This window comes from Phaenicophaeus curvirostris, chromosome 6 (genome assembly GCF_032191515.1).
Source record: "Phaenicophaeus curvirostris isolate KB17595 chromosome 6, BPBGC_Pcur_1.0, whole genome shotgun sequence".
Lineage (NCBI taxonomy): Eukaryota > Metazoa > Chordata > Aves > Cuculiformes > Cuculidae > Phaenicophaeus > Phaenicophaeus curvirostris.
Window position 1 is genome coordinate 18,102,449 of NC_091397.1, and position 20,570 is coordinate 18,123,018.

Here is a 20,570-nt window from a genome sequence, read left to right on the forward strand (position 1 = left end):
GCTAGATGTATACATTTGTGTCTTATTTGGCAGGCTGCCAAGGATGCATAGTGCACAGGATTTCACACAGGGCAGTGATTTGAGTTCTGATGGTATAGATCAATCAAATGGGGTATGTAAAAGCTTAAAGGACCCAGGACACACTTGTAGGCAAGATCTATGGGAACAGAGTTGGGCATGTTGGAATCTGGCAATATTTTCCTTTGCAGGATTGGAGACAGCATTGTGGCTTTAAGCATTCCCTTATCAAATTGCTGCCAAATTGAAGCAAAGCAAATTCATCTCACAGAATCACTAGATTGGAAAAGACCCACTGAAATTGCTTTTACTCCTTCAAATCAAGCAACTCCAAAACTTACATGGACACTGGGCACCACTTCTGTGCTTTCTTCTTTGCTATCTAAATGGGACTACGCAAGTGTCTGATGCAAAATCTGCAGGGAACAGTCTTCCACAGGCAACATCTGGCCACTTGGCTTGGGTTTTTGAGTATTTGGCAGCTTTTAATGAGCTCAGAGTCAGTCATCTGATTGCAACACCAAAGCTAATTATTCTGAACACGCATTCAGGTCTATGATTTTCCTTTGATATCACACATTTAAATTTTTATCTATGCCTATGCAGAATCAGGCAGAAATTCTTTAAAAGACTTCCAGATAATAATAGTGGTACAGATTTTCTCAAGCAAAAGTTTTATTTCCTAACCACATCCAGATGTTAATTATCTGCCCAAACCATTTAATTTAGTCTAAGGTTATTTATTTCCCTAATTGCATCCTGATTGCCTACAGCAAAAATTAATTATGTAAAATAAAAATCCACCATTTTTCATTTATTATCAGTTATTCTGGGCTTCATTCATCAGTACGCGCTTGAAGAAATTGCTAACTAAGATAAAAAGTGACAGAAAAATCTATATAGATCCACGTATTTTTTTTAAGGTATCTCGCATTCTCTTCAATAATGAAGCACCAAGCACCTAAGAGATTTTTTGGCTGTGGGTCACAGACAGAAAAAAAAACAAGAGGAGAAGTTTTCCTTTAGAGTTTTCAAACAGATTACATGAGATACTCAGGACTGGCAGAATTTGGTCCTCAGCCATCATCAAAAACAGACCGAGGTGCATCCACTGACCAGATACAGACCTGGGAAGCATGCCCAGACCGTTTATGGGAGCACTCTTTCAGCTGCAAGCATGCTTTTCTCACATAGCTGCCAACTCCCTGCTCAAGCATCTGGGAGAGGACACCAGACTGGAGCTACTGATGGGGGCCAGACCGATCTGCTCCAGACACCAGGCAATGTGCTCCCTTCAGGGTGCCCTGGAGCAGCTTGAAATCTGCTGTGTGTGGATGGTCTTGCAACTCCTCCTGCCTTTGACAGGATAATTTTTGCTGGATTGTCTGTTACCAGAAAGATGAGAGTACTCAGAGCACACATTGCTCCATTTAATGCTCCCTCCTTGTCCCTTTCTCTTCTATAAAACATGAGCAAAAACTTCTGTTCTATCCAGACCTGTAATGACTGGCTTGTACTCTAGTATCTAAAGTGAAAACCGGAATGTTCATGCAAGTTGGGTCTACCAAGTCTCCTCTAAAAGTACAAATATTTGAAATTTGGACAAGCTGGAATGAGTCGCTGTGTCCATCAGGAAGAGGAATTGCATTGGAAATGACAAATTTCATTAATTCATTGCCAAACATATGGAGACATTGCTTATCAAAGCACTAGATAAAATCCACTGGGGATCTGGTCCTAAAGCATATTATTTGGAAAATTCTCCAGTATAGATTCAACATGAACTTCTCATTCCAGTAGAATTTGGACAGCAATCTGGGAGACAGACTCATTTTTTTATACTCTGTCCTCACAAACTGGGTGGATTTTTCTAACTTGCTGGATATTTGGATGTATATCCTTTTAAATGCACAATATTTAAGTTTGGAGTGCTGGAGGCAGTCTTTAACCAAATTGAATTCATAGAACCATTGGCTGCTTTCCAAATTTTGCATGTGAAATATATGAGAAAGGAACCAAATCATCTAGGCACCCTCCTTATCTTCACGAACAGGATGAGGAAGTTGTTTGTAATTTTAATTGGCAGGGAACAGCAATTCAATTTAGAAACAAAAAAGGTGAATTGAAGTAATAATTTACTCCCCAACAGCATAAGCTTCAGAAAATACACATATGTCAGAGTGACTCCATCTAGCCCAGTATACTGTCTCTAGCAAGTGGCCCAAATACACGTCTGGGAAGAATACAAAACAGGGTAAGCATACACAACCTTCCCCCAAATATTTTCTAAGCCTCTAATAATTTGTGGCTCACAGAAGTCCCAAATTGATTTTGTCTTCCTTTGAATATACGCAAATCTTAACATCCTACGGCAAGAAGTTCCACAGCTTAACTGAAAGTTTCTGAATAAGCAGCTGTTTGAAAGTTTAAGTTCAGTCTTTCCAGACTCTGAACTGGACTGGCAGCACTTACATTTATTTGTGTGTATGTGCAATGTTCATGAGCTCATGAGCTCACGACTGCTACCGTGCCTATCCAGGCACAGATTTAGGAAGAAGATGTCATTCACACAGCCTGGAGGTGGATGTTCTCTTCAGAAGTGACAGAGCAGTGGTCAGTGACTGCCAGGACACCTATCCAAACTGCAAATGCATCCACCTTTTATACTCAGGCTTCAGCATGCAAGACCTCCAAGATTCATTTCTTAGATGAATGCAATTGCTAATTCATGTTGGGCACTGAATCAGTGGATGCTGCAGAAACCATGCTGGAGCTGCACATGTGTGCTGGAAGGAATGAAAATGCAAACAAGAAATATCTGCTGTTTGTACTACGAAACGAAGTGCCACATCAGTGTAGTGCTGAGCAAAGACACACAGCAATGGTACTTCAACTGGAAGAACACTTTGCATAATTTCTCTGTGCAGTATCCTGGAGATAATATGTATTTTTATTTATAAACATTGCTATGGTAATCATGTGTTAAAATCTATTTAATAAACTTTATGCTTAATTAACATTAATAAATCATACCTTTCAACACCGTTTAACTTCCATTTGTGTTTTCTTGACATCAGGAGCCCGCCACCCCACGCTCCCTGGAAGGCAAGACAAATTATCTTAATGAGAAGAGAACTCTGCATTTCTCTGTGATGACATCTATGTGTTCACACCAGTCTGGGACTCCTTCTTTCTACTTGCTGATGTGGCATGTTCCAAAATGACCAGGCAGATGTAGCCTGAGGCATTAGTTGAACTAACAGTTTTCTTCCAGAAGCTTGAAAGCAGTGGTTTATAGCTTGTAATCTGAGCGTCAACCCTTACTGTCAGCTAACCCCTCCCTTGCTAACACCCCCTGACAGTGACACATTGGGCTGCCCCACACTGTAATTAATGACTTTGCAGCGCTGCTACTGCATAAGCTGCCTTTTGTCTTTTAGTAACTAAGTGATGATAATAAACCAGTATTTTAAGGTACATACAAACTCTTCCTCTGAATTAGACTGATTTTGGCTGACACAGTAATCCAAAAGCAAAATACCCAGCCCTGTGGAAATATAACTATCAAGCCTTTTTGGAGAAAGGATTTGCAAAAATTACACAAAACCCATTCTAGGGCTGAAAGATGATACTTCAGAAAGATTTATTGGCAAGAGCCCAGACAAAGTTAAGTAGCCAATCTGATAAATTTCTCTAGCATTTACATTAATCCATTCAGCAAATTGCAGTACTTTATTCCAGACAAATCTAGCTTTTTTCTTATGCATTTATTTTGCAGCGGATGCAAAAGCTCAGACAGTGCTCAGGATTGTTCTTATGTATTTCTTGCATCACAGCATTTCAAGATAAAACTGAAAGTCAAAAGCACTCAAACTAGGTCACCTTAAGTGTTCCAGCTGCTAAAAGTACCACATAGTCACAGCTTCTAAAATGTCCCCCTGACCTGAGTCTTTCAGAGGAGTGGCGTGTTAGACTTAATTACAGGAAACAAATACAACAGGTTTTGTACAAGATGACACTGTCCAATATGAGTAAATTAATGCTAATACGCCTTGTAATCCAGCTCCCCATCTAAGATGATACTCACATCCACGTGCATCCAAATTTTGTATTTCTTGCAGATGTCTGCAATAGCTATGAGAGGATCAAACGCCCCGTACACTGTTGTCCCAGCCGTGGCACTCACCAGAAAAGGAACAAATCCCTGCAAGAAAGCACAGAGAAAATATTTGGCAAGGTGAAAGTGCTGCAGTCTCCTCAGACTGAAGCAGCCTCGACTCCTCTTGTGCTGCTTCCACAATAAGCTCACAAGTGTCTCCTAGATAACATCCCTGCCACATTACACTGGTTTTCTTAATTTAAATGCTGGTGATATTATAGTTTTTACCTTAAGGTGGCAGCAAACTTCCAAACCAGCATCCTCCATTTATTAGGATAGATGAAAAAGGTAAGGACTCAGAGCTCTAATTCTACCCCATGTCACCCGCCTGAAAGGAAAAGGTCTGCTCCACATGATGTTGCATAAAACAAACCTCACCCAGGTACCACTGTGCATGAAGTGCATGTGGGGCTCACCTCCAGTCACATTCCTTGTGCAGAGTAGGGAGACAGTAATCTCCATGGAGGCCAGGGACCACCTCTTGGAGTCCCTCTCCCAAATGCTGTGCCTTGCAAAGAAGCACTCACTGTCTGCCACGTGCCATAATTTACACCACCATTTCTTAAAATTAATTTTTAGTTCTCTTGATTTAATGAGCAGTACTGCTCAGAGCAACAAAGGTAAAGAGTGGCTATGTGTTTTGCAGAACTGGGGCACAAGCAATCAAAAATATCTAAACTTCCCTATGCAAAGTGAAATCCATGGTCAGCAGGTTTGGGTGGTACTCTGTTGCCATGCTGCCTTTTATTTTCACCTACTATATTGCTTTTCTTAGACAAAGTAAGCTTTTCATGAAGATTTGTGTTATTAATGACTTTGAATGCTGTGTTTCTTATGATTATTTACACATATGTTGTTGAAGGCACCAAACTAAGTTGATTGTATACTTTAATCTGATGTTTTAAATGTAATGAACATGTACAAAAGCAGTGCATTTTTAGAGACATGGGGAATTTTAGCTTCTCTTTTGTTGTTTTGATGACTAGGAGGAACACTTTCAGCATGTTAAAATATATACAAATTACCCAAATTATTACTCTGTTTTGCCAATATCCAGTGAGGAACTGCATCATAGGCTGGTAATATCAAAAAAGACGATGTTATGCAGAAGAACAGATTTAAAAAGCCAAATAGCTCATGGAGATTATAAACTAACTGTAAACATATCTTCTCAGCAACTCTTGTCTCAGTAATTGCCAGCCTACATTTCTGAGAAGTAAATCAGAAATTAACAGGCAAGTCTATGTTGTTTTATCAAGGAAAGCAGAACTAGCTGTATAATTCTTGGGTTTTTTATGTTTTGGAAGCAGCAATGCTAGTAAACTCACTTTTTGTTTGGCTTCAAGAATTCTTCTTTCAAGGTCTGACGGGATCATTTTCCCTCTGGAGCAAAAGAGAGTTTTATTAGAAATTTGATCATGAAATCAGCTCTTGCTGTTACTTCCTTACTTAATAGGAAACCCAAATAAGGAACAAAATGACTTTTTCCCCCCAAGCCTTACACAGCACTTAAGAGCACAGAAAGATTCTGAACGCCAGTCTGAGTTCTTACCTTAATTATTTTGTCAGTCAATTTGCATCAATATGGTGATGGTAACTGACAGCAGTTATCTCATGGTCACTCTCATTAAAGACTGATGCTGCTGCATGGAGCCTCCTGGTCCTTTTTGACATTACAGCCTGGAAATATCTTCCAGGGACAGGCTCAGCCCAGAGTCCCAAGAAGCTCACTGGATGCTAAATCCCAGGGTTCCCTTTCAGCAGGCACAAAAAATTCTGGTTGAGCTGCATGTCCTTGAACAGTGCAACTCAGTTCTGATGTAAGCAGACATTTCCATGTTTCTATTCAAGTGATGAAGTCATTTCAGGGTGACTATTCCTCATTTTGGTGCTTTATTTGTTTGCATTTGCTTGGAGCAGGACATGAGAAGAAGCTACCAGTCTGGACTATTTAAAAGCGTTTTCAGCACATTTGTATTGACTGTATACTGTGTTTGCAACACATTTAATATGAACCACTCACATGAGATTCAGACTCAGCCATATGAAGCTTGAAGGCTAATCTATGAAATTCTGTAAATGAAATAAATGCAAGGCAAAGCAGTGCTGATCCTGAATAGCGAGGTTAAGTTTTTTCTTTGCTTTACACAAGCAAGATTAGCTAGAAAGCTACTAGCACAAGAAAGAGAGTATGCGCAACAGCAGTAAAAACATAATGACTCCCCACATTACAGGAACAAATTCATCACTAGATTTTAGTGTTGTCCATTTAGATTTTTATGTGTATGTACTTTGAAGGACTTTTCCAGTTTTACATATAGTTGGACACATTTCTTCTACCACTAAAACCCTGTTTTCTGTTGCTATTAAAAAAACCCCAAACCTGCAACCCTTTACTGAAGCATAAAATAGCAGTTTTATGAAAACAAATAAAACCATGAGTTAAGACCCTGAAGTGTTTTCATGACACTAGGATGGATGTGAATTAAAAAAAATATTTCTTGTAATAAAATACTCTTAGTCTTTATAAGTTTTCATTGTTAGACAGTTCACAATATGTCAGTAATTATTTCAGTAGAATTATGTTTGCATTGCTGAGGTTCTCACAAAAATTGGCCTAAAAATTAGCCCCGATTTTTCTCATAGAAGTTCAAAGTGTGAAGTGAAAGTTCAAAGTATTCAAAGTGACTATTCAAGCGATTGTGCATTTCCCCAGTTACGTGACATGTTCAGGGAAAAGCAGTAGCTGTCTCATATTCAAAAACTGTTTCTGGGATCATTAGAAGAATAAAGAAAAAAAAAATACCAGTGGAAGGCAATGCTCCTCCTCCTAACACAGATATTGATCTAAGCTACTGAAAAGGTGCACACATACACACAGAGTTAGGCAGAACCCTTCATTACCGTATTTTTTTAACATGACAACGATTACCCAGCCTTTGGTCATGCTGAATACACCAAGCTTTACCAAGGAACAATCAGCAGGAAAAAGGACACTGATGACAGACTAAGTGTCAGTGTCAAAGTCTTCTTGTATCGCCCACATCTGTACATAATTTTCACTTGCTGCACAGTACGCAGTACTGTTTTGACCCCAAGATGTCTGCATGGTAGTAAAAGAGGCAACAGAAATATATGGTTGTCCAGTCTGGGGTAAGAGCAAGAACATGATTTTCTGCATGTTCTCCTGGTTTGAAATTTACTATATGTTTACATAGTCGCATGATACAGCAAATCAAGGAACACTTGGTGGGTGTGGGTCAGGATGGGGAACAGCCACCAAAAAGTGTCCCTGGTCATGCTGGAAACATCAAAAAGATCTTGTGGTGCTCCTTCACCCTCCCACAGGTCCACATCTCCACAGAGGATCCTCTCCACTGCACAATCCCACATCCTGTGCAAACAGCCTGCTTTGTCCTGCTGGCATCTGTTGGGATTTGGTAAGCACACAGTAATCCTCCTGTATACCTCAGGGTGGGCAGGGCAAGCATTGTGGTCCTCACAGAAAACCATTGCACTGAATTTGCACAAGAAGAAAAGAAGACATGAACGCATTGATCCATGCCTGTGTTCAGTGAATACAAACAACTGGAGTTTTATTTTGATGTGCTGGTTGTGTTGATATTGTCATTAATTCCTCTTCAAGGTGTGCTCAGTCTTTTGTTAACAAGCACATAAGTCAATATGCAGGCACTATGATTAGCACTGTAAATTGCCTAGTTGATACCCTTCTTTTAGTGTAGAAGCAGAGTATTTTGATAGCAGTGAAAATTTCTATTTATGCTAGAGCCATAGATAATTCCGTATCTTATAACAATGATATTTGGGACTCACACTAAGAGCATGTTCTATTGAAAAGCTTCTCAGCAGAATTGGTAAGGACCATTCTGTTAATTTTTGTCCCATAGAAAGCACATCTTCCCTAAAACTGAAAATCTTCATCAGATCATTTTGATTTTGTTAATATTCCTTTGCTTTCTCAAATGAGTTTTCACAGAGGAGCAAAACCTTTAGTTGGATGAGTTAAATAATAAATTATCATCTACCACTGGGTTTGTACTGCTGATGGGACCTGTAGGTGCTTGCTGTGCTGCTCCTTTCCATGGGCCATGCTTCTCCTTGGCCTACACTGCCCACTATGCTGCCACGACCCTCGTCTCCACATCTCATCACAAGGGCGTCCCCAACAAGGGCATTGGGGGAAATGCAGTCCAGCTGAGAAGGACGGTGGGAGCATGAAGTAGTAGAAGTACATTAGCAAATGCGTATCAATATTTTTACTGCTTTAAAAGGCCCACTAACGTTAATTTTAATGGATCAAAATGTGAGTGTCTAAATGCTCCATTTTGACCAAAACAAGCTGCTTCTTCATTTCATGGCATAATGTGCAAAGAATGACTGTTGGTTGTACTTCTTGCTTCACTTCAGGATGACAAAAAAAAGAAATACCAAAAATCCCTGAGGAAGGGAAGTTTTAAGGTTTGTTTTGAGCTTCAAAAACCAACTCATAATGAAGCTACTGGCAGAGCCAGTTCTTCAAGCAGGATAAATGAGTGTAAGATTGCTAAAGATGACAGCACTATAAAGAATCATACCAACTGTTAACTGCATCCTATGTACTCTCTCTAAGCTGGGCACCTCAAGATCTTCCATGTATTGATAAAAAGAGCTCTATTTGTTGTCTTTACTTACCTTTCATCACATCTAATCAGAATCACGCTATCTGTACCAATACCCAAGGCCGCAGCTCCTTTCTTCACAGAAAAGTGACTCTGAGGAAATATATTTATTGTGATTTATTATTATTTATTTATATTCTTATTTTTTAATCCAATTTAACACAAAACACTCTTGCAAACCTTATAGCAAATAGTCCCACATAAGCAGTGATTCTATTCATGAACTTTCTGGAAATCGACCACTGTAATTTAAGGCTTCATACCCAATGAGTACAGTCAATTAGAGAAGCAGCAATCACTCTAATCTGAATTTACTCCTCTAAATGCACTCCTGTACACAACTATGGCTGACGATGGACCCAGATTCTATCCTTTATGCATACTTGCAGCTTCTACTGTTTGTACTGATTCCGCTACAAACTTGATTCACTGAATCAAAAAATTCTCCCCTAGAGAATTCATTTAGTGCATAGCATCCAGACTGATGTACTTCTGCTACACCACTTCTGGCCAAATAATATACTGAGAGAAATTTAGATAGGAAGCCTAATTCTGATCTCATGCCAGTGGAAGCTAGTAATAACTCCCACTAATAAACAGAGCTACTACAGTTTAAAATCCAAACTGGTCTATTAGTAGGACTATTAGCTAACCTGTACGTATAGAATAAAAAGGGGAAATTGCATATTGGAGAGAAAGTTAGCCTAATTTTCTCTGGCTTATATGACTTAACACCTGAACCAGTGTTGGTTTATAATTCCGATTTTAAACCCTAGTGATTATGATAATGAAATAGCATAATACAGTTTTGTATCAAATTATGACACAAAAAATGTGATGTTCATTCACTCAAACATAGTTTTAAAAATCTTGTCCAAAGTAATTTTAACATCAGGTAATTAAACTTCAAAAAATGGAAATTCTTTGCATATAATACAGCACCACTAGCTCAGTATGTAATACGATAGAAGAGATCAAAGAGATAGATTAAAAGCAACAGGGTTTTTTAGGTGTCTGAGATGTTAAAGAAGAAAGGAAGATATACAATCTGCTGGAGTAGAGAAGCAGACCACAAAGCAGCACAGTAATGACTATCGCTTTGTCAAGTGAGTATTTGGCTTCAATGGTAATGAGAGTACTAGAGAGTTATAAGCTAAGAGATGGACGTGATGGTTACACACATTTGCTCCACTGAGAGGCTGTAAAGTCAGTGGGATTTCATTTCATGCTTAAGGGCCTCCTGCATAATAAATGCTTTAAGAAAGGAAAATCAACTTATGAAACAGAGAGGAAGAAGAGCAGAACTGCAACCTGTACTTTCAATTTAGTAAGTAAAAAATCCTCCAGTGTTTAGAAAATCATTCATGGGCTAATTATTGTTAACACTCCTGACTATTGTGGTTAAGGCTGCTTATGAGTTCCCACTCCAAACTCCTTTTTTCATATGTTTGTATCCCACTATTTTGGCTGAAATGTGTCAAGTTTTCATGATGTCCATTTTTTATAATGTTCAGGCATTTTGAATAAGTTCAGATTATTCTTGAGCCATGATTCACTGATGATACATGGACAATTTGAAAATACCGTTCAAGAGAAAGATATTTTTCATAGTGTATTATATATTCTTTTTTTAAAGCAGAGGGTTAGTTTAGCTTTCTCCCACGGGCATGGCTGCAGTATACAAACTGAACAGCCATTGACCACCCTGTCTAGACCTAAAATCAGTTTCTAAGGCCCTAGCAAAATCAACCATACTAGCCCCTGAATGTAGGACTGGATGATGATTGAATGAAATGCATACCCATGTGCTTAGATGAGCAACGATGGATTTGTGCCTGTGCTTCAGCGTTTAGCTGAATTAAACCAGGTTCGTGTTGGCTAGCCAAATCAGGCTTAAGACATCATGCAGGTTCCCTCTGCACTCTGGGAAAGACAGGCATCCTCTCCAGGGAAGGATTAATCCATAGAATCACAGAAAGGTTTTAGTTGGAAGGGACTTTTAAAGGTCATGCAGTCCAACCACCCTGCAGTGAGCAGGGACATCTTCAACTTTATCAGGCTGCTCATGGCTCCGTCCAATCTGACCTCGAATGTTTCCAGGCATGGAGCATCTATCCCTAGTCTGGGCAACCTGTTCCTCATCATAACAAAAATTTCTTCCTCTATTTAGTCTAAATGTACCCTCTTTTCATTTAAAACCACTACCCCATGTCCTGTTGCAACAGGCCCTGCTAAAAAGTCTGTCCTCATCTTTGTTCTTAGACCCTTTTAAGTACTAGAAGGCTGCTATAAGGTCTCCACGGAGCCATCTCTTCTCCACACTTAACAAGCCCTGCTCCCTCAGCCTTTCCTCATAGGAGAGCTGTTCTATCCCTCTAATCATTTTTGTGGCCTTCCTCTGGGTCCTATCCAACAGGTCCATGCCTATCCTGTGCTCAGGGCTCCAGAGCCAGACGCAGTACTCCAGGTGGGGTCTCACAAGAATGGAGCTGAGGGGCAGAATCACCTCCCTCGACCTGCTGCTGTTTTGGAATGGCTGCTGAATGACATCAGGTGAGGAGGTTCCTACCCCTTCCATATGGACCAAGCCCTGCAACATCGGCTGTCGGTGAGAATGGAAAGTGTATAGCACCTGCAGGCACTGGTGGTTTAGAAACTGGGAGAGAGTTGATTTTAACACACTGTGATTGTCTAGCTGCTTAAAATCACTTGTTAGTGACATGCTCAGATTAGATAAGGGGTTTGCCCTGCTGTGTTTCTAGCTGGAGCCCCAAAAGGCTAGGGACACAATTTACACATCGAACATCGTGGGCCTGCTGAGCATCACACTGATAATTTCCATGGCATATTCTTCATTTCATGAAACTGAGTTTTTGAACAAACACACTTCCGTGAGCTTTACCAGCTTCATTAAAATCAGTGGACTTTTCCCACATACATACACACTGCAGATTGAGGCTTGAACTGGGACCCAACAAACCTCTACACGTGGAAGATACAGAAGTCTCTTTGCAGACCTGTAGGTCTCCCTGAGCCTCGTAGTGCAGCAATGCAAGTTCATGAGAGCAGGGAGGAGGAGAGGTCATGAGGAGGCTACTGGCATTGGGAGGCTTATAAAAAAGTTTAGGAAGGTATCTTTGGACTTCGCAAAAATAGAAACATACCTAGCATATTGCCAGCCTCATGTCAGTTCATTGATATGCTATGTGAAGCTAGAATTGCATTTATATACTTTAAAAAAATATCTGGTTTTTATTCATGTATTACACAGACTGACGCGCACATACCAGGTAGTATAATATATAAATACAGGTAGAGATGTAGAGATGTAGAGGGAAGAGTCACAGATACATTTCACTTGGTTTTGAGTCAAATTATTCCATACCAGTTAAAATAGTTTTACTACTGTAATTACTGTAATTTGTTTTTCTACTAGAAAACAGAACTATTCAAAATGCCTTAAACAACAAAATATGGATTTGAACGGTTTACTGTGAGGAAGAAAATTAAGAGCGTGTGCTCAAGAACATCCACTCATTGATAAGTCTCATGGCACTGCTAAAACAACATTGGGGAAAAAATGAATATAGTGCTGATAACTTGGCTGCCTGAAGGCTTGTTACAGACTGAAGGGAATTCAGCAGTCAGGAACCAAAAAAGGTTTAGGGATAAATTGGGAAGAAATACAGAAGTCTGTGCACAGAAGGGCAAATGCAATTGCAATTTCTAAACAAACTCAGAATCTGAAATTGCTCAATCTGTGTATATACCATTACATTTTCTGTATCTCAAGGCAACGTCAGAGGAATTACTCCAGCTGCCTGAGAGGCTCTAAAAGAGCCAAGGTGAAAATGAGAATGGAAAAAAATACAGTTTTAAGAGAAAAGAAAAGAAAATTTCCCTAATGATGATGACTATTAAACTTGGCTTTAATATTCTTGGGACGGTGCTGAAAATTTGGTTGCCTGTGTAATATAAAGGTAAACATAGAGAATTATAAAGGTCAAAGAGAAGGAAAGGCTTGCTGCACTGCAAAAGGGTGCATGGAAGACTACAAATACACCACAATAGAGAGGAATCTCTATTTGCCACTGAAAGGAAATATGGTTAAAATTAAATGGTGAAAGAGAAGATATAGAGTATTAGTCAGTATTAGTGACAAAAGCACATTATTAGTCAGAAGAAAAAAAAAAGATGATCTTGAGGCAGTGGAATCTTCCCTTTGTCTAAAATTTCAAATACTGTTATAAATAAGTCTGTTTGCCTGATAGCCATTTTTTCTTAGTTAGCTTTAGAAAGTAAAAACACCTTTATATTTATCACAGGTGCAATAATAAATAGGGCTTTTGGAAAAAGGAAGAATTAGAATAATTAAAAATGTTATGATACTGAAAAGTATAGCACTGTTTTCTTAAATGAACAGTGCTTCAATGCATGGATAGTTCTATTTTTACAGCTTGCTGAATTAATTGCTTGTAATCTGGCGTGGCTGAAGCTGTCAGGAAGAACCATTCTAATACTGTGAGGCCCAGAGGCCATGGCTGGTTTTTCATGTAACAGTTTTTCCCTGCTCACACCGATCCAGAGTGGCACAAGCTTTGTCGAGGGAGATTGTCAGCAGCAAGCTGCCAAACGCTGAGCTAGCTGAGCCATCCAGCAGCTGAAAACTCTCTGAGGTCTACGGGTTTGGTCACTGTCACCCCAATGTTCTGCAGACCTGGACCTCCAGCCTCACCCCTTCAGCCACACACCAGCAAAGTTGGTTCACTTGCTTTCCTCTCCATCTCCCTTGGGCTTTAAACAACATGGGAATCCTAAATGTGTAGGCTAAGCCACCTCTCTTAATCACGTGAAATGCATATCTGGTCTAGGATTGCTATCTGGGCTCCCTCGATAGCGGGGAAGGAAAGGTACCTTCAGAAAGGCACCTTAACCCCAAGGCTTTGCACCCATTTTAGACTAGGATGTGTTGTCTTCTGTAGATGTCGCTCTCCTTTTATTAGCTATAACAAGTGCATAGACTAACTCAGATTACATGTTTACACTTCAGGTGATTAAAGTTAAGTGATCTGAATCCTATCATTAACATCTCACCGTAAACTATGGCTTCTCCTTCAATTATCTACAAAAAGAGTATACTGCGTCCCACCACATTTTTGAATACACTGTAATGCCATACATGTTTGCTACTGCTTCCTTTAGCTATTGTTATTCAGTTTTAAAAGTTATTTATTAACATCAGGGGAGAAATAAATATATTAATGTTTCTGCATGACACGCTAGTATCCCCATCTTTTGCATTTTTTAAATATATAGCTTCCTTCCCCTTTTCTAATCCACACAATTTGGGGTTTTCAGCAGTTTTACAGCATTATCTGTGGGTAAGAAATGTTGCACTGATTTCAGGAGGATCCTGTGGCAATGTAAAAGTCACGAGATATAATGAAGGATTAGACCTAAAGGATTAATGTCTCCTTTGGGACAGGCAGCCTTACAGCACTGCTTTTCTGGCAAAAGGTTTTGTTTTGATTTGAATGGAGTTACTTGAATTAAATTCCTCCTCAAGCAAGACCAACTTTTCTAGTTACTATGTATCTAGTAGTGCAAAGAAAGAATGTGTGAATCTGTGATTTTTAGTTTCCTTAGCTGGAAACGAAAACACTCTCTACTTACTCTGTGTGCTCAGAAGTGTAACTTATGGCTTCATAATTTAGGCCACCAAACGGAAAGCCTGGTCTCCAGGCTTTTCAAATCTTTCCCTGAAAGTTCCACCACTCAGGGCACTCCTTGGACACCTTCTTGCAGATGCCAGTCCTGGAAACTGCCTGCTAAGCAGCCTGGCTAGGGAGCAATCCTATGGGCCAAGAAGTGGTGGGACTGGAGATCAGCTTTTTGTTCTGCACAGAAACCAAACTAAAATCTTCCATAGGCTGTGTGAAATGGAGGCCTGTCAAGCTGTCTGCTTTGAGTCAGAAGTAACTTTTTTATTTCTTTATGTCTCAGAGCCAAGAACTGCCGTTTTAGACTTCAGAAACTGTTCAGACAAAAACTTTGCCAAAGCCACCCCTCCCACAGCTAATGGTGTAGTTTCCTGTATTCCCCTGCAAGTAACAGGGCTAGTGCACGAGGAGAAATCAGAGTGCAAGAAGCTGAAGCAGTGATTTATTGCAAACTGCCTCCCCTGATCTAACTGATGTGTGGATGCTGTGCATCAAATGGCTGTGAGAGTGCTCCTCTACCACCACAGAGAAGCCACCTCTCACAGATACTCCCAGTGCTCCTCCAGAGAACAAGGCTCCTCTGACTATGTCTGGCTGTCTATAGTGCTGGCACCTTATAACTGAGCTGCCAACAGATCCTCCCTTCACAGTCAGTGGCTGCCAGAACCCTACTCCCCACAAAGCCTCAGGCAGGAGCTGTTTCACCCCAAGAGCAGTGCAGATGCAGGGATGCCGCAGGCAGAGACACCCTCTCTGTCCTCCGCTGGCTCTATAACTGTGTGAACTGCCAGTTCTCACTCTGTAGTTTCTCTTCTGAAACTAACAACAGGAGTTACATTGCTATATCCCTAGTGAGCATCTGACAAGGCGTTCGTCCCTGCACTGGCTGCTAGAGGGGGTGGGAAATGAGGAAAGCTGATTTGGACTACACGAGTACAGTCTTGCTGGGTTGGAGAACAGCAGAAATGAAGAAATCTGTATGTTTTTCCAACTATGCACAGCTTTTTTTCATTCCCTGAACTGTGGATTAAGTCTGTATAGCCCCCAATTAAACGCCAAGTCCATGTAAAATCTACGAGTCTCTTCAGCTGTACAATGTCTGTACTTATCGCCCGCTAGAGGTGATCCCTGCTCAGTGCTATTCCCAGCGACTGCTGGATGCTGTGAAAGAGAGTGCTGGCCAAGTCAAAATTACAACAGGGACTGGGTTAAAATTCAGTAGGACTTGCCTTATAGACAAATGGATCAATGAAAACACCCCGAGGAGGGAGCTTTGTCTTTCAGCCACTTTCTCCACACTGAAAAAGGGATGTGCTCAGCTGAAGACTCACAGCAGCCTAAACCTGATGCACTGGGACATCGGAGGAGGCCTTCACTTTAGATTTTTCACTGCGTTTGAAACAATAAACTAAAATAAGTTTTTATAACTGGCATCCATCACTTTTACCCTCTGAGGCAAGGTCTCCTGCATCATATGCAGTCCAGAACAGCTTCCCTGAAGGACATCATTCTGTTCCTGCACCAGTGTGGATGAAGGAACCACTGATGATGCACCAGTGAACACAGTGGATTGAATTAAGTCCTGAGCAAACGCATCTCAGTGAAATTATACCTGAGCCAAGACAAACCTGAGCAGTTATAGTGTACTTCACCATCAATGGTGAAACATAAACAATTGGAAGCAGAATGAGAGATAAGTCACAGTACTACTGAACAGCTCAGGGAAGATCTGCTTTCTGGGAACATGCATGGTTGGAAGACACATGACCTATTTTAGGCATCTAATGTAGGTTGTGTACGTCAAGATGATCTCTGTGTTAAGTTTAATGCACAGAAGTAGGTGAACCCTTCCCAAAAGTGATTTGGAACATCTAAATTAAGGAATGTTCAGGTTCCTAATTTGGATGCTCCGAGTTTGCCTCCAGAGGTGCCTCCCTTCACTGATTGTGCAGAGAGTGAGGCTCCTAATTGAAGAACATGAAGCACTCCTCAATTAGGAAGTGAATTACTTAGGAGCTGTGATTCACTCCTCCTTTCCCTTCTCTCCTACTGGTAACTAAACGTATCATGGCATCAGACTGAGTCCAGATTCTGATTACAATAATAATTGGTGGCAATTGTGGAGTAACTGTATTCATTTAAAGTAATGGAAGCTCTAGGTCAGTAGAAATGTAAATAGCCTGGTCTGTAATGCTGAAACTCTTGTCTGAGAACTGCTGATATTGGTATCTTTGACTGAAAATTTTGAGACAAAAACCTCCAAGTTATAAACACATACAACAAGTTTAAGATTTATTTACCATCACGCCACTGAGTGCAGAGTATGGGGAAATAAAAGTATCTCATTAATGGACTCTCCACAGCTGTTATCTTACCAGAACATCCAACTGTAGCACAGAGAAACTAGAATCACTAGGGACACTAAAAGTAAATATAAGATCAGCACTACCTACCAAATGAGACAGATGACATTCTTGTATCTTAGTGTATATTCAGGTTCTGCATGACGTTTTCGATCTAAAAAGGCATTTTACTTCTAGGCCTCTGCAATTCCTGCAACAGCTTCTGCTTTTTTGAGGGTATAACCCTGCTCCCATATCCTCTGGGCAATTAAGCATTAATGGGTCCTACCTTCACATAGTGTAGCATCATTCCTTAACTACCATAAAAGATGTGCTATTACACAATTTTCAAAAAACTTGGATTGAGTAAAAGACAAAACTGCAGTTTCAAGATATTTTAAAAATATGTAATGAATTTCAGATTTTGTTCTATGGTTTTGCTAGTATATTTGATTTTGGAATGTTCCCTTTGCTAAGGGAACCGCTTCTTCCCTGGCATGAAAACACAATTATTAAGGCTCACTTCACTGTTTTGAGATCGATAATACAATTTGGTTCATTCTCTAACATTCCTTTGCTATGAATACAATGAAATTCTCTAATGATTAATAGGATTTTTTATTTTAAATAATCATGCTTAACCTTATTTGCAAGACGTATTAGGTCTCTAACTTCCACATGAATAATGCATTTCTAGCTGTACAGCCAACTTTGGAGAGTTGCTACTCATTCGTTGATTATCTTTTTCTCTGAGTGGTTTGGTGCCAATTACTTTGCAATGCAGAGACCACAGCCGTGCATCACATCTCATCCTGTTGCCATAAACGGCATCCTAGGAGGGATTTCCTCAAAGCCAATTCTTATCAGTTTTTAGGACAATTTGCTCTCCACACTTACACAGAATGCAAAAATGTTCTCTGGCAAGTCAAAAAAGGTAGCCAGGAAGACGTTGTCACCTAACATGGGTGGCATCTTGCTGAGCCCTGGCCATGAAAGAGTAATTTCTGACCAAACTCAAATAGCTGAAGAGAAATTTAGAAGGGGACCATGAAACCTGAAGAGAATTCACAATCCCTCCTGACTATAACCCTTTCTTTTCCTCTTCTTCCTGTACATGCATTCCTCTCTATAAGGTGCAAAGAGGTTCAAACGACCATAAACCCAAAACAGCCCCCACATTACAGGCAGAAATGTAACTTCTGCACAGTTGTTCAAAGAGCAAAACACTGTACCTCTCCCATGAGGACCTCTCTGACTTCTCCCACGCCCCCCTCCCCTCCCGTCTTGCACTGTCAGATCCTGCCAGGGCCTGTGATGAACGCTGGTGTGCTGAAGCACTTACTCACAGACAGAAACCCACAGCAAAGCCCAGTTATCCCCTGTACCACTGCTCTCCTGTACGCACACAGAGGTGTCTTCACCTATGTTATCACTAAATAACAGCAGAAGTCATTTCAGCTAGAACCATTTTGATTCACAGAGATTTTCCGTACCCTCAGAGTGACCTAAACAAAAGACACTCCTAGCAGAGAGTGCAGAAGCCAGATGCTAAGCTCCCACTATTTGATGTAGTCCTTGCCATTAACATCAACATTTATACACACACAAGTGAGAGAAAAAAAATAGCAGTGACATGTAGATTCTGCTCTCCCTTGTTTTCAGCCACATAAAAAGCTGTTTCATAGCACAGCTTGTCTTTGTACGTATCAAAAAGCCAGTCTCGTCCCAGTTTTTTTTTATTCCCAGTGAAGAAATAACACAAATGAAGACAGTTAGCTACAAATTCCCATTCACTTTTTTTTTTCGTCATGCAACCATAGAAGCAAAAGTTAACAGATAGGAAAAACCAGAAACACATACATGTTCTGATGTGAAGGCAACCAGTCTGGGAATAGCTGCCATTCCTTTTTCTTTAACTTCTGGGAACATCTTGAAACGTGCAATCAACATAGCATACATGTTAGATATGGCACCACCTGGAGTCCACAGTAATATACTGTTACTTTTTCTATGCATTGTAATATTATTGCAGAACAAATGACAAGTCTTGCTACATTTTTTCTTACAGTTTTTCTAACTCTCCTGTTAATGTTTCTGACTAAGGGCAAACTCTTTTCCCTGATGCTCCTCATGACTGGGTTGTGTAATAACAGAATCTACTACACCTAACTAATAATTTATGCCAAAAGTACTGCTGAAAAACAGATAGGGGTTGCCTTTCATCCTCATTTTTGTTGCATTTTCTCCTTTAGTCCCCCATATTATCTTTCCATTCACCATCAACACATAATCCCCTCTCTGTTTCACCTGCCAAGCCAAAGCCACCACAAGGCAACTTCCTAAGTGGCTTCCAAGTGCAATCTAAACTGTGCTCTCCCCTCCCAAATTAGGGTGACGTTTCATACTCCAGCTCTGAGGAAACCCACATAGCATGTCCCAACAACCTCCTGAATAACTGCAGTGAGGGGAGGGAAGAGAAAGGAAAATGATCATACTAACAAATATTTTTCTTTTTATTTGTCCTCTAATGGGAGCAAGGGGAAAAGGTCAGATGTCCTTAACACTACCCTTAAAACCACTGGCATTCATTGACTTCAAATACCCATTTCAAGATGGGTATTTTATCCACTTCAAGATGAGTATAAAACAACAGTTCTGCAATGTGCAATTCCAATATTTCAATTATCAATGCATAAATTAAAAACAAGCACTTTGTTTTTCTCTGCTGAGATTTTTACCAAATGAGCCTCTGCATCTACAGTTGAACATTTGGTTATACATTAATGCTGCATGAGCACTATGGGAATATAATGCAGAACCTGAGGCAGTCTGAGTACTTTTACATATGTATGCACATAAACACACAGAGACACGTATACAAAAAATCCATCACTTTTATCCTGTATATATACTCTCTCTATATATATACAGATTGAGTGTAAGTTGATTTTTTATGCACATGTATTTATATGAAGCAACGGTCTATATTAATAATGGTTTTAGGCTTTAAAACAAACAGATCAGAGTGCAGCTGAGGTGGAGTTCAGCTAATCCACCTTTAATCCACCTGAAGAGCACAAGACAGATACTTCCAGAAGATGGTTCAGCTTATCCTATGGCAGCTGCTTGTGGTTGGTGGGATGATCTACCCTGCAAGCACATCTACCCCTCTCCCTTGAATATATGGGAGCTGCTGTGACTAGTCCAGGGTAGATACCCAGTGCTTCGACAGCCCAAGTCAGACAAAATAAAACCTACCCTTTAAGGAGATCAAGGTATCTCTGCTGAATGCAGCAACATTACATCATGTTACACCAGCACGGCATCTGTGCTGGTAAATTTAATATAGTTTTGATTTTTGTAAGACTTTTATTTATCCTATGGGAGATGCATATACTGTTCCACAGCACGCAGAAACTGTGCCCTTCATTTATACTCAGTGTCCTAGCTTTGCTCTTCCAGGGAAACTGCTCCTGCTCTGGGCTTTCTCTGACCTCACTGGTTCTCCTGTGAATCCAAGGGAAACTAACGCAGAGGGATGGCATTACTGACAAGGGGCTCAGTGCATATGAGGCTTTTTCTTCCTCTTTCAACTATCTTAAGAGGTATGAACATATTTTTACACCTCTTTTCATAAATGAAAAAACAAGAA

At 40.2% G+C, this 20,570-nt stretch overlaps 1 protein-coding gene across 2 annotated transcripts in view; it reads right to left on the reverse strand.

The window, feature by feature from the left end:
• The window catches only part of GAD2 (glutamate decarboxylase 2), a 38,266-nt gene that overhangs the window by 7,766 nt on the left and 9,930 nt on the right, over positions 1–20,570 (reverse strand). For both annotated transcript variants that reach the window (XM_069859480.1, XM_069859481.1), the window contains 5 exons: positions 18,779–18,894; positions 8,870–8,949; positions 5,506–5,560; positions 4,106–4,222; positions 3,052–3,116 (listed from right to left, as the gene is read on the reverse strand). In XM_069859480.1, coding sequence (XP_069715581.1) covers positions 3,052–3,116; positions 4,106–4,222; positions 5,506–5,560; positions 8,870–8,949; positions 18,779–18,894 — 433 coding nt within the window. The remainder of the gene's footprint in view (positions 1–3,051; positions 3,117–4,105; positions 4,223–5,505; positions 5,561–8,869; positions 8,950–18,778; positions 18,895–20,570) is intronic.